Source organism: Mustela lutreola, chromosome 5 (assembly GCF_030435805.1).
Source record: "Mustela lutreola isolate mMusLut2 chromosome 5, mMusLut2.pri, whole genome shotgun sequence".
NCBI classification, from domain to species: Eukaryota; Metazoa; Chordata; class Mammalia; order Carnivora; family Mustelidae; genus Mustela; species Mustela lutreola.
Window position 1 is genome coordinate 43,164,678 of NC_081294.1, and position 14,285 is coordinate 43,178,962.

General features: G+C 45.0%; 1 protein-coding gene across 1 annotated transcript in view; it reads right to left on the bottom strand.

Annotated features, from left to right (window-relative positions):
* The window catches only part of FAT2 (FAT atypical cadherin 2), a 77,551-nt gene that overhangs the window by 25,315 nt on the left and 37,951 nt on the right, over positions 1-14,285 (bottom strand). The window contains exons 10-14 of the mRNA XM_059174084.1: positions 9,830-13,888; positions 7,893-8,089; positions 5,422-5,575; positions 3,366-3,599; positions 695-1,078 (exon numbers count right to left, since the gene is read on the bottom strand). Coding sequence (XP_059030067.1) covers positions 695-1,078; positions 3,366-3,599; positions 5,422-5,575; positions 7,893-8,089; positions 9,830-13,888 — 5,028 coding nt within the window. The remainder of the gene's footprint in view (positions 1-694; positions 1,079-3,365; positions 3,600-5,421; positions 5,576-7,892; positions 8,090-9,829; positions 13,889-14,285) is intronic.

Sequence of the window (14,285 nt, forward strand, 5' to 3'; positions counted from 1 at the left end):
ATGGGAATGTGGGGTTCATTACACTGTTCTCTCTATTTTTTATATGTTTAAAATCTCCATAGTACAACCATTCAAAAATACTGCTCAATGATAAGACAGCTGCTCTAGGAGGTAGAGTACCATTGCAAGGGTGCTGTGAGGGGGAATCTGACCTGGGAAGACTCTGAGGCCCTTCCATGAGGTTCTGTGAGTCTGTCTTAGACTCTTCTGTGGTTAGGAAGAAAGAAGAGACCGTTTTCTAGTTCTCTTCATGAGAATAAGGGGAGAGTCGGTGGGGGGGGGGGTGATATTTGGGGAGGGCTGTAGGAGGGAAGCAGGTAGCCCTGCCCTGGGAAGCTTACGCCCCAGATTCCAGCAAGTGCTTGGTCATCCAAGGACAGAAAGTGGGCTCAGCCTCCGGGGGCTGATCCTGAGCTGGGACCATGAAGCTACAAAGTGTAGGAAGAGAGTGGGTTGTCAAGCATCCTGTGTGGGGACATGGAGGAATAAGGGGTGTCCCCGCATAAGCTGGTCCCAGAGTGGAAGAGGGACTTGGGACCTGGAGAGATGCATAATGAAGAAAGAACCAAAGAAGTTTTGTCTGGGAGGGTCTGTATGGAGCACACATACCCCACGTGTGAAGAAGACAGTGTTCCCCAAGACCCTGTGTGTGCAGGTACATGTAGGGGGTGGGGCTGCCTTGGCACTGGCTCACCTGTGAGGGCATCCAGGCGGAACCTCCCCTGCTCGTTCCCACTGACCACACGGTAGCTGGTCTTCTCGGCACTGGGGCGAGTGAGGGTGGCCAGCTGCAGCACCTCTGTGCCAAGCTGGGCGTCCTCAGGCACCTGCACACTATGCTCAGTGTTCAGGAACACCGGCAGATAGTCATCAAGGCCTACCACTGAGACAGTGACTGTGCCCAAAGTGGATAGTGGTATCGGGGTTCCCAGGTCAGAGGCACGGACAGTGAGCTCCAGTGCTTCCTGTGGCCTGACCCGTAGTGGCTTCTCCAGCCGAATCACACCCGTGGTGGCTTCAATGGAAAAATGGCCTTCAGCAGAGTCCGTCAGAGAGTAAACCACCTGGGCATTGGCACCTGTTGGGGAGACCAAGGGTACAGTTCATACTGAGAGACCCTCCTCTGGCCCCATCTGCAGTGAACTTTCTACCCACAGGAAGGCCTGGTGCAGAGGGTCCCCATAGAGGCTAACATGCTCAGGCTGTGTTAAGAGTGAGAATCTCTCCCCTGGGGCAAATAATACATTACATATTAATAAAAATAATTACTAAAAAAAAAAAAAAAAGAGTGAGAATCTCTCAGTGGAAGATTCTTTACTGGGGGGAGGGGGGCTCAAGCTTCATAGAAAGGTTCTTGGGGGTGGGGTATCTGCAAACCTATAAAATTATCTGAAAATGTTTATGTGGATTTTAGAGTCCAAGGCCAGCTTATAAAGTGAAAATTGTGCAAGGTCAAAGCCATCTAGAGCAAGTTCCTTGGCTGTGATAGAACAATTCTATGTCTTGATGGAGATGGTGGTTACACGACATTCTATGTGGGATAAGACTGAATAGAACTATACACACAAAGACATGTGCTCACATGCACACGTTCAAATGAGTGCATATAAAAACAGGTGAAATCTGAGTAAGGCTTATAATCCAGTTACCAGGAATGCCCCAGTACCAATTTGCTACAACAGCTAAAATGCCACCACTGGGGGAAGCTGGAGAGGCAGGTACAGGGGCCTCTCAGTACTCTTTTCGCAACTTCCTATGAGTCTATAATTATGTCAAAATAAAAGTTAAGGAAACACACATACCCATGAAAAGTTCTTAGCAAATCAAAACACGCAGTGTTTCTTCACCTCTGGCTCAGAGTCTATTATGTTCTCTGATTGTGTACTAGATGAAGCAGTAGGGGCCATTGTGTAGGAAGAACACCAGTACTGACTACTCAGCCGTGAGATCCTCACCCAGTGGGAGGAGTGCGTGCCCTGAGCCTGAGGGTCTCACATCTCACACACACGTAGGGGCACACACCCTTTTAATGGAATGGTGGCAGGAACTGGCTATTACAATAGTGGAATTTACATAAATTAAAAGCGCATACCATGCATTTTCCCCATATGTACATTTTTCTGGAGAGACCATAATTTTTCTAGAGAGGGGGAGCTTCTGGTCAGTCCGCATTTGGAATATCTGGGTGGAATCTCTGGATTAGAATGATAACAGTTTTGAAGGGTTAATAGTAAACTGATACAAGGCCACAGGATGTGCCCTGGAAAGAGGGCGTGAGAAGCAGCATGTAATTGAAAAAACTAGGTCTCCTTCAACCAGAAAGGAAAGCTTGGGGCTGGAGCAGATAATCACCACCTCCCGGCCTTGGAAGGGCTCTCGTGGGCAGAAGTCTAGGAGATGGGTGTGACTACAGAGGGCCAGACCAGGACTGATGGGTGCCAACTCAAAATAGGTAGCACTTGATAATTCTCTGATGTACCACAAAGGTTGGTAGGGAGCTGCTAGGAAGGGTGGGGGCAGGGGGGGTACCATAGAAAGTGAGTAGAGTAGAGTAGTTGCCTAGGAACTAAGGAGATTCCTGTCCCTGAAAGTGTACAAGTACCAGCTAGTGAGCACTCTAGGGCCTTGTAGCCATTCGATGCCTCTACTCTATTTTCCCCCTCTTGAGCCCCTACCTCCCTCCCAAAATCTCCCATCTCCTTCAATGCCAAGCTAAAACTCAAGAAAATTGGACATATGCACTGTATATAGACATAAATATATATACACATATATATGCACACACACAAAATGCTTCATGGTGGCAGAAATTATAATTGGTATGTATAGAATAAATAGTTGTGCATGAATCTAATTTGCCTTGTAAATTCTAAAGAAAAGGAATTAACTCAAGTGCAAATAACGTCATTACAATGCAAATGTAAAATACTGAGAATGATTCCACTTTATTGTATAGAAAATGGATCAAGGAATTTAATAGGCTTACTAGACTTTGTGCCCAAAATTCCTTTCTTGTGGCAAATTAATTAGAGTTGAATAGTTCCAACTGGTGTATTTCAGACTGGATGTTTGCATTTAAAATGTTCTGAGTGTAAATGGCAGAATTGAAAGGGCTCCAGGCCTGAGAGCCAGTGAGAAACAATGAGGCTGAAAGGCCCTGCACAGGCCTCAAAACATTGCCCAAATCTTTTGTCACCAAGCACTTAGGTATGTGGCTTAGGAAAATGTGGCAAACATTTTCCTCTTGTGAGTGTTCATGGACTCAGTAAGGAGGCAGAGTCCTTGCTACATCCCAGAGCAACACACAGTCAAACCCTCACCCCACGTGACCCTGTGAGTGAACAGCCTCCAATCCTCCTCCTCACCTTGGTCAGGATCCCGGGCCAACACCACAGCTACGGGAGTCTTAACCGTGGTGTTGTCGAAGACAGCCACAGCACAGTGGCTGGGGAAGAAATGGGGGGCGTTGTCATTCACATCCTCCACATGGAGGATCACATCCGCCTGGCATGATTGGCCACCTCCATCTGTCGCCCTGGCAACAAGGCTATACATATCCTTCTTCTCTCGGTCCAGGGCTGTAAGGGTGGTCAGCTCCCCTGGCCAGAGAAACGACAGCAGGTGAGCTTTCCCTGGGGCACATTACTCCAGCACTTGCCTTCTAGGTATCTATGCAAGACAACCAGAGGCACACAGGGTTTTGTTACTCCGTGACATAAAGGGGTCAGTCCTGCCTACAGTAGTTAGGAAAGAAGTTCAGTCCCACATCTGTCTACCTCCCTAATTCCTCACCAACAAGCTACAAAGAGGCACGACATTTTTAAAGGGCAAGGAAGCAATTTCTGACAACACATAAAATGTGTTTATCCTTTGGTTCACAATTACATATCCAGTGGAATAGTCAACCCAAGGATAAAAATGTATATATAAAGATATTCTCTCCAGCATTGTTTATGATAGCAGCATACTGAAAATACTATGTATGTCTTTCAAAAAGGAACTGGCTGAATAGATCATGATTTAGCCATACAGTAAAATACTGTGCAGCCTAGAAGGAATTATGATAGAGTTTTATGTAATGCCTTGTTATTACCTCCAAGTTGTTGCTATATGAAAAAAAAAAAAAAAAAAGCAAGCCACAAAATGGTATTCTAAAGTGTTTATCTTTGGGGGGGGGGGCTGTTATCATATAGACTTTCCAATTTCTACATAATATATGCCTACAGCATTTGAATTTTTATACAATGAGCGTGTATTATTTCCACATTGAGAAAAACCACCCAGCATTTTTTTTTCAAGACTCCACCAATCATCCTGCAGCTGAACAAACAGCAGCAGAGAGAGATTAGGTAACCTTCCTGGGGTGACTCAGCATGCCCATGCTGGAATGAAAAAGCACAATATTGTCTTCTATCTATCCAGACAGCTTCCTGGGACACTCCTCACCTACCACCTCCCTGCTCAGGAATCTCTAAGCCATCCTTTGAACTACTGGTTCTAAGCCAAGTTCAGCAGCTAGTCCTCTGTGACCTGGGCCTTCTGTCCTGCCTGTCCCCACACGCTCCCCCATAGCATCTGGACAGGGATTCCACTGTGGGGTTGCTCTTCCAAAGGAAGCAGACCTCACCCTGTCTTCTCCACCAGACTCTCACAGCCCAACCTCTCCCAGGATTGGTGGTCTACCCTGCAGGGCTCTCTGCTTCCAAAGCTCTGTGCTTTGCCCTCTAACAATAATGACAATGGCAACCATATCTACTGAGCTATTATAATGTGCCAGACCTGCTCAGGACTTCTGTATACTTCATCTCTTGGGATTTTTACAATAATACATTGAGGTCTGCAACATATGCCTCTTGAGATCATGTCCTTGACCATGAAGCTCATTTGCCCAAATCCTTTAGTGGCTCTAAAGGAGGGATTTTCACTCCCACCATCCCCACCTTTGGCCTCTCTCTGCCCCTCTGTGTACAAGTTTCTTGTCTTCCATCATGACCTCAGATGTATGCACTCTTTCCTAAAATAAAGTTCTTGTATAAATTATCCTTCTGCCTTGAGCATCCATCCCTACCACTCCCTTAAATCTGCTCCCAAGCACTCCTCCTCACTCCTGTCAAACGCTCCCTTAGCATCCTGCATTTTTTTCTTAACTCGGCACATTTCAAACCACTGATTCAATAACTGCCTTTCCCACAAGACCCAGATCTTATCTGTCTGTTGATTATGTCCCCACCATCTAGTGCAATGCTTGGCACATGCTGCCAATATGTTTGCTGAGTGAATGGATGGAAGGATGGGTGGGTGGATGGATGGATGGATGGACAGGTGAATTTCTATTTCTTCTCTAAGGAACCTAGCATGGTATTGGGCACTGATATTAATTAAATAAGTTCTTAGTTTGATCCTACAGCTCAGGAAACCCACCTGTATGAGGATCCAGCTTAAATTCATCTGCCCCAGGACCATGCAGAGAATATGTAATCTGCGCATTGGTATCAGAATCCAAGTCTGTTGCAGAAACTTTCAAAATGAAGTGTCCTGGAGATATATCTTCACTGATTTTGCCAGTATAGAGAAGCTGGAAATGGAAGAAAAAGAAGATGGAGATTATGGAAGATACACCTAGATCAAGAGAGAGGCAGAGTGACAGGGGAGACAGAAGCTGAGAGAGATCAGAAAGCAAGATGGGGAAGCGGGAAAGAGAGAATCAGGGCAGGGGTGAAACAGAATAAGTTGAAAAATGCAAGGAAATGGAGATTAAAAGCAAGAAGCAGGATGACAAGAGGACTAGTCAGAAAAGACAGAATGAGTGAGAATTCCACCAATGAAAACCCACAGTTGGAGCTAGAAGGACCTGCTACCACCTACTCCACAGGGGCCCTTCGAGACTTCTGGATGAGGTTGAGATGGTCCTGATTTGAAGTATTCTGGAAGGTGTCGGATCAAGCTACTCACTCCAGGCCAAGCATTCTCGTCTCTGTGGTAAGGCCATGCTGTTATGCTCACCCCCTGTCCATATCGCAAGACAGACTCTTGGCCATTTGAATCAGGTGTGGACCCCCATGGCCCTCAGGGCCTGTCCCACCCTCCCTCCACTGTAGGTGCCTTCATAGCAGGTGGTGTCGCACAGGGGAGAGGCTGGAGCTCCCTGGAAGCCCAGTGTTTCTATAGCTGCTGTCTCTGGGGACAGGCTCCAAGCAAACTGGTTTCCCCCACTACAGGGGATAGGTGAACATGAACCTCTGTAAGTGCTCTGGATGGAGGCTTTGGGCCTGAGTGGGCTGTAGAGATGGGCCTGAGTGGGCTGTAGAGATGGACTCCACAAGCTGCTGTTGACCACCTGTGGGAAGGCCAGGGTGGGCTTGATCCTGGCCTCCTCCAGCATGGGGAGGATGCAGGCTGGTTGTAAGGCTGTCTAAGGGAAAGAGGAAGAAAGTGTGGCTACCATCCTCCCCAAAAGGGCTGCCCTTCTGAGACCACCCAGAAGGTGGTCATCTTGGATCCTGCAAAGGCATTTTCCATGCATCCTGATAACATAGGTTCTCTTTTCCTACTATGATTTTATGTGGTTAGAGTGTAAAAGACAGAGGAAGAAAATGTGATGGAACATGTGTATGTTTTTTGTTACAAGGTCTGTATTACTTACATGTGTGCAAATAAGTGAAGTATATATATGCAAATACATGTGTAAGTATGTTTGTGGGAGTTACATACATATATTTCCATGTATGGCTGGGTATACAGATGGATGAATGTTGTGGGTCTATAGGTATATTATGTATCTGGCTGTATATATGTATAGGTATTTACATGTATATATAGAGTTGTAGATGATCCTTTGTGTATGGGTGAGTATCTGTAAGTTTGCATTTATGTATATATACTAAATGGCTAGATTTTTTTAATGTAAATTTCAATTATTGTAACTTAAAATGTTATAAAAGTAAAATGTTAATAGTTTAACTTTATCTGAAAACTTTGAGGTAATGCAAATCCCCCAAAGTTAAAAACTATCTACTGTATTTTTTAAAAAATATGTTTAAACACAAAGCTATAGGACAATGATTGCTTATTTATGTCCTCTAAGAACACAGTTCCTTCCCTAACACACACAGACACACACTACCACCACCATTCAACATTTGTTTTCACAGGAAATTTAAGGTTGAATTAAATGAAGTCCTCAGCAAAAATGTAACTGTCCTGTCTGCATGTTTGTGTATACATATAACCTCAAGTAGGGCATCTGTGGTGGTCTCTATCACCCATGTAGATGTGGGGATATGCATAATATGGGCATGGGGGCAGTGTGAGGTGTCTCTGAGGGCAGTTATCTTTGGATGTATTTGATAATGAGCCCAAGCTGAGTGGTGGAGGGATTTTCCCACTGGGCACAGCAAACTGTTTGGAGAATGAAGAAGTTACTTTTCTGGGGGCGTCTGGGTGGCTCAGTAGGTTAAAGCCTCTGCCTTCAGCTCAGGTCATGATCCCAGGGCCCTGGGATCGAGCCCTGTGTCGGGCTCTCTGCTCAGTGGGGAGCCTGCTTCCTCCTCTCTATCTCTGCCTGTCAAATAAATAAATAAAATCTTTTTTTTAAAAAAGTTACTTTTCTGGATATATTTTGCGGAGAGTGACTTTTGACGGGAGTGTAGGGGTAGAAGTATGAACCAAAAGTTCTAAAGAGCTTGGTGACATCCCTTTGCCAGGGAGGAAGGGATGGAATTACCCAGAATGCACCCTGCCTAGGACACTAGTCTGAGGCTAGCTGAGGAGAAGCAAGGACTGATCAGTGATGCCCAGCCTCAGAGATAGTCCCCTGAGTCTTCCTCCTTCCTTTTGGCCTTCACTCCAGCTTCTTTGCCTCTAATGTCACCTCACCTTCACAAGGCTCTCACCTGTGAGCATTGTGGGCTGTTATCATTGATGTCCAGGACGAAGATCTCTACAAGGACTGAAGCCTGGAACTTGCCATCGGAAGCTGTGATTCTGAGCAAGTACTTGGCAGTGTGTTCACGGTCCAGGGTCTTCCTTGAGAAAATCCTCCATTCATCTCCAGCTTGGCTGATGCCAAACTGGCCCAACGGATCTCCCTCTAAAAAGATGGACAGAGCTTTCAGAAGTCAAGGAATAGGAATGTACCAGGCCTTGTGCCTTAGGTGGCTGCCCACATGACAATTTTTTTTTTTAGGATTTCTAGGAAAGACAAAAATTTCCTCCCTTAACTAGAGACCCACAGTTCTATATTGAGTCAGTTATTTGGTGTTAGAGAGGTTCTTCTGACTTCAAAGGCCTATTAAGTGGGATTATCACTGTGAGAAGCACCACTCTAAAATATGTAGCTGAGGTACAGGTTTCTTATTTTTTTTGTGCTTTGGGAAGACTGGGGGAAGTTAAAAAAGAAGCATATTTCAATTTTATACAAAAGCCTTCTTATATCTAGTATCTGTTCAACAATAGAGGAATGGGAAGTGATCAACAAAACTAAGCTCTCTGAGGTTTTATTTTACCAATGAGGACACTGACTAAGTGGAGGTTCCCATGGATCACTAGGTTTGCTTCTGAGTCATCTTTCCTTGACCCCAATCACTGATAGAGGAGATGGATTTATGAGATTCCAAGATTCCAGAGTTCTAAGACTCAACTATTCCAGGAATTGGTGATCTACTGACATTTATTCTATTACTCAGAGATGTTAAGACTTCGTGTTTTTCATAGTCTGATGTTATAAGATTCTATTTCCCTAAATTTCCATATTTCTAATGACACTGTTCCAGGATCTGTTTCTATAAGAGCCTATGATTCTTGGTTGGAACTTTACGTTCTTAATTTCCAGTCAGAGAGATGTGATAGCAGATGGAGCCACGTCTATAGGGATGGGATGACATGGCACCCGGGATAGGAGGAAAGGGACACTGAGAAGTAAAGAAACTCCTAGGATGCATGGGTGCCTGCCCTCGGCTCAGGTCATGATACCACCTGGGATTGAGTCTGGCATTGGGCTCCCTGTGCAGTGGGATTCTTCTTCTCCCTCTGCCCCAGCTTATGCTCTCTCTCTCTCTCTCTCTCTCTCTCTCTCTCTCTGACAAATAAATAAATAAAATCTTTTTAAAGAGAGAGAGAGAGAGAGAGAAGTAAAGAAAGTCTTTTTTGGCCACTGGCTAGCTGGTTCAGCCACTGGACAGGGGCTGAGGTAATTTAGGTTTGCAGTAAGTATCCACTGGGAAAAATAGTTCACAGGGTGTGGTTTTAATCACAGACCTGACTCAAGCCTGGAGTGTGACCTTGGTTGAGTTTCTGCCCCTATCTGTGTGTGAAATGAAGGATTTAGCTGGAATCATATCTATGGAAGGGTTTTTACTCTAACACTTAAGTCTTGTGATTGACTTAAGGAGTGTTTCTAGTATCCACAACTTGCTCTAGGTGGAATACACTCCACAAAAACGTCAACTGACAGAGTTTTCATGGATCACACCATTACTGATGTCTTCTCCATCCCCTAGAAGCTGAGACCGTTTACAGTATCTCCCTTCTATTCTGTCTACTCTGTCTAAAGAAATAAGAAATTCTCTCTACAAAACACTTTCCAATTTATAGGAGGCTCTCAAGAGCTTTTTCAAGTTAGATCTTACAAGCATCCTCGTAAGGTGAATGAGAACAGGGATGCAAAGTCTATAGATGAAGCAACTGAGGTCCTGGAAGGTTAATTGATCTATGCAAGGTCACATCGCTAATAGGTGACAGAGCCAGGACTTGAATCCATGTCTTAGGGCACCTCCTACTATACTTTTTTCAAAGTACTCCAGTGCTTCCATTCCAAGACAGTTATCCTTACCTGTGATATAGCAGGTGACCTGTCTGTTCTGCTCAGAGATATCAGCATCCAAGGTTTTAAGAGTGACCACAAGTTCACCAGGTTCATTGTTCTCAACCACAGATCCTCTGTAGTCTTCAGAAGCAAATTGGGGAGCGTTGTCATTCTCATCTGTAATGGAGACTTCAACAAGAACCTGAGAAGATAGCTGGATGGTCCTTCCATGGTCATAGGCCACCACATAAAAACGGTAGTTCTGGTGGGTCTCACAGTCAAGTTCCTGGAGTGTGGTGATCCAGCCAGTCTCACTGTCAATGGCAAAGAGCTCATGGATATTGCTACCAGGGTCCACTGGAAGCCTGTAGCTCACCTGGCCATCACTGCCAGTGTCCTCGTCATTGGCAGTCACTTGAATGACTGAGGTCCCCACTGGCATATTCTCAGTGAGAACAGCCTTATAGGGATCAGCCTCAAATATAGGCCTATTATCATTGACATCTTTCACTTGGATATTGACAGAGACCAAGGAAACCAAGTAAGTATCATTATGGGGACAATGTGCCATTAAATCAATCTGGTACCATTTGGTGGACTCATAGTCCATGGCCTTTCTCACCTTTAGAACTCCTGTGTTTCGGTCCAAGGAGAAGACACCATCCTTGTTGCTTTCTGGTGTAGTACCCTGCACTAGACTATAGATGACTGGATCTTGAGCAGCCATTGCTTTAACAGAACCAATTTCAGACCCTTCTGGAAGATCTTCAGATGCAGAGAAAGTATACAGAGGTTCAGAAAATTTGGGCAAGGATACTTCATTAGGAACCACCTGAAGTCGTAGCAGGACCAGAGAGTTCCAGTGAGGAGGGCCCCCATCTTGGGCTTTGATTTTTAAGTCAAAGGCACGATTTTCCAATCCCACCAAGCTCTCCTTCACCTTGACAATACCAGTAGTTGGGTTGACTTCAATGACTTCTTCATCCAAATCCTCCACTGAGTCCACTGAGTAGGTGACATCTGCATTCTGACCCTCATCTGCATCGTAGGCCAACACCTGAATAACTGGGGAATCTTTACTGACATTGGACTGAATGGACACTGTGTACTCAGATGCTTTAAATTGTGGAGGGTTGTCATTTTCATCTGTCAGGATGATCTTTACAGTGCAGAAGGCCACTCTTCCTCCTCCATCCTGAGCCATGACTTTAATAGCAATAACTCTCTCTGTTGAATTTTCCCGATCCAGTTTCTGCAGAGTGGTGATCTGGCCATTGGGGTTTATAGAAAACTTCTCACCTGCTAGTTTATTGATGATGGTATAATCTACAGTACCATAGGGACCACTGTCTTTATCTATGGCTAGCAACTCAATCACCTTTGTTCCCACCTTTGCATTCTCTGCTAATTCTGCCTCATAAACATGCTGCTGGAACTCTGGGCTGTACTTGTTGGCATTTGTAGTGTTGATATACACTGGCACAGTTGCCTGAAAGACCCCATCAGAAGCACCTACCCTCAAATTGTAAGAAGAGTCCAGGTTCTTTTTGCAAAGGTTAAACATAGAAATTATTCCTGATGAGCTGTTAATGGAGAAATGCCTGTCCTGATTGCCAGAAAGAATCAGGTACTCCAGATGGGAGGTGTCCCTGCTGTCAGGGTCAAGAGCTTGAACTTTAAGAACCAGGTGTCCACAGGTTGCCAGCTCACTGACATTGGCTTCATACTGAGGTTGCCTGAATTCTGGGGGGTTATCATTGATGTCAGATACATTAACAACCACAAGAGTTTCACCAGTGAGTGGGGGGTCTCCTCTATCCATGGCCCTGACCTTCACATGAAAGTGTTGTTGAGTTTCATAATCCAGCTCTTGAACTGTGGACATCTCCCCTGTGCTCCCATTGATCTGGAAGAATTTGGAAATATCTGAACCATCCTCTACGATCTGATAGGAGACATCACGGTTCTTCCCTGAATCCTGGTCAGAAGCCAACAGTTGGATCACAGGAGTCTGAGCAGGCAAGCCTTCTGAGATTGAAGTAGTGTAGACCAATTGAGAAAAAGTGGGAGGATTATCATTGATGTCCTCCACCAGAACCTCCACCGTGGCCTCAGAAAATGACCCCAAAGCTGTGTCTGTGGCTCTGACTGTGAACACATGTTTGGTCTTAGACTCATAGTCCAAAGGGCCTGTTACTGTTAGAACTCCAGTCTTAAAGTCAGTGGTAAAGAGCATCAGGGGCTCTTCCTCCACAATGTTGTAAATAAGTCGGAGTCCCTCTGGACTTCGGGCCTGGGTGTGGAGAATTGGCGTATAGAGTGTGATATTTTCAGGCACTCTCACTTTGTAGTAAGGGCTCTGAAACAGTGGGTTGGATTTATTTCTCACGGTGACAAGTACCTCTTCCTCAGTCTGGAGGGATGGGGTTCCTCCATCCCGAGCAATGACTTTGAGGTGATACTTATTTAAAGCTTGATAGTCAAAAGGTTTCTTCAGTGATATGTCCCCAAGGTAGGGGTCTATTCGAAAATATGTGTAATCTTCTGCAAATGCATATGTTACAGCACCATTTACCCCCAAGTCCTGGTCAGTGGCAGACACCTGAAAGAGGACATCCCCTGGCTCTGTGCCATCTTGGATAATTGTGTAGTAGGGCAGGTGCTTAAATTGAGGGGGATTGTCATTGACATCCTCAACAGAGACTCTGACCAGAGCCTGAGCCACCCGCTGAGGGGTCCGATTGTCCCTCAATTCCACTGCCACTTCATAAGTGTCCTGCTCTTCTCTGTCAAACACCATACCTCTTGTCTGCAACACACCTGCTGATTTGACCATATGAAACATATCTGTGCCATTCAACAGGAAGTAGGAAAGAGTGTCATTCAAGTGATTGCCCTGGGCACCAAGAATCGCCACTGCCTTTCTATCTTGTAAATTCTCCTTCACTGTTGCCCTATAAACAATCTGATCAAACTGTAAACTTGTGTTAGGGGCTTGTGTCAAAAAAATTTTTACAAGAGCAGTATCTTGATACAGACCATCAGAAGCCCTGATAGTGAGCTCTCTAGAGACCCCCAGGAAAGCAGGATTCAGTACAGATATACGACCTGTGATGGAATGGATGGCAACAGCTTCATCAGCATTGCCAGTTTTAATACTATAATTGACTTCTGAGTCATCATCGCTGGCCCGCACGATGAGGAGCTCCATACCCCGATGGATGGGCTTCACTACTGCTACTTCATATACATGGTCTGAAAACCTGGGAGGAGAGTCATTTACATCTCTGACATTGATGATGACCTGGACAGGCCTGGATGCAAATAAGATAGGGTTTCCTTGGTCATGGACGTAGACGCTGAATTGGAAAGAAGGCATGCTCTCATAATCCATCTCTGATATGATGATTAGGGTTCCCATGCTGGGATCAATTTTGAAAAACTTCAAAGCCTCTGGATCCAAAATTTCATAGACCAACAAGGAATTAGCTTCTTCATCACTGTCAGAAGCACGAATCACAAGGGGGTTGTTGTTTTCATCCATGACCATGCTGTACAGAGGAGCTGCTTCACTAACTTGGCCCACAAAAATGGACTTGAAGAACATGGGAGCATTGTCATTTTCATCAATGATGTAAACAAGAGCCATGACATCAGTAAATGCACCTGCCATATTGCTGCCTCGGATTTTCAGCTGATAAGATGAAATTTTCTCATGGTCCAGTTTCTTGTGGGTGGAAATGAGGCCAGAATACGAGTTCATGGAGAACACACCATCCTTGTTTCCCTCTCTTAATTCATAGGTAACTTCTGAGGAGCTTGTGGCTGACACAAGGAGGATTGGGGAGCCAACAGGGATTGATTCGGGGATCTCTACGAAGTACTCAGCTTTGGAGAAGATGGGGGCACTGCTCTCTGAGGGGTAGACATTAATGATCACTGTAGCCAGGTCATGCCACTGTGGGGAGCCTTGATCTTCTGCCTTGACTGTCAGACTATACCGGGCATGACTTGCCTGATCAAGTTTCCGGGCCAGAGTGATGGTGCCTAGCAGGGCATCAATGTTGAAGAAACCCTCGCTGTTCCCTGAAACAAAAGACAAGACAAACTGAAATTTGCCACATGTTCAAGATATACTTTCTAGATCAGTAAAAAGGCTATCACACAAAACTTGGACAGGAAAAACATCTACATCCCGTGTTACCGTGGATCTAGTTATGATGTAGTTTATAGGGAAGATACTTACTTTCTAAAATACCTTACATGGGGTACATAGTAAGTACTCTGTAAGTGGCAACTTAATGATCACTCAGTTTTGGGGTCACAACTTAAGCTGTGAACCAGAGCTGCAGAAGGTCTTGAAAGCAAAAAAAGGAAATGTATGCTTTGGAAGAAAAGCACACCTCACTCTATTTCAGTTGTGGCTTTTATAGGAGAGAATTAAAACACTACTCCGTCTGTTCCCCATATAGTCTATAGTGGG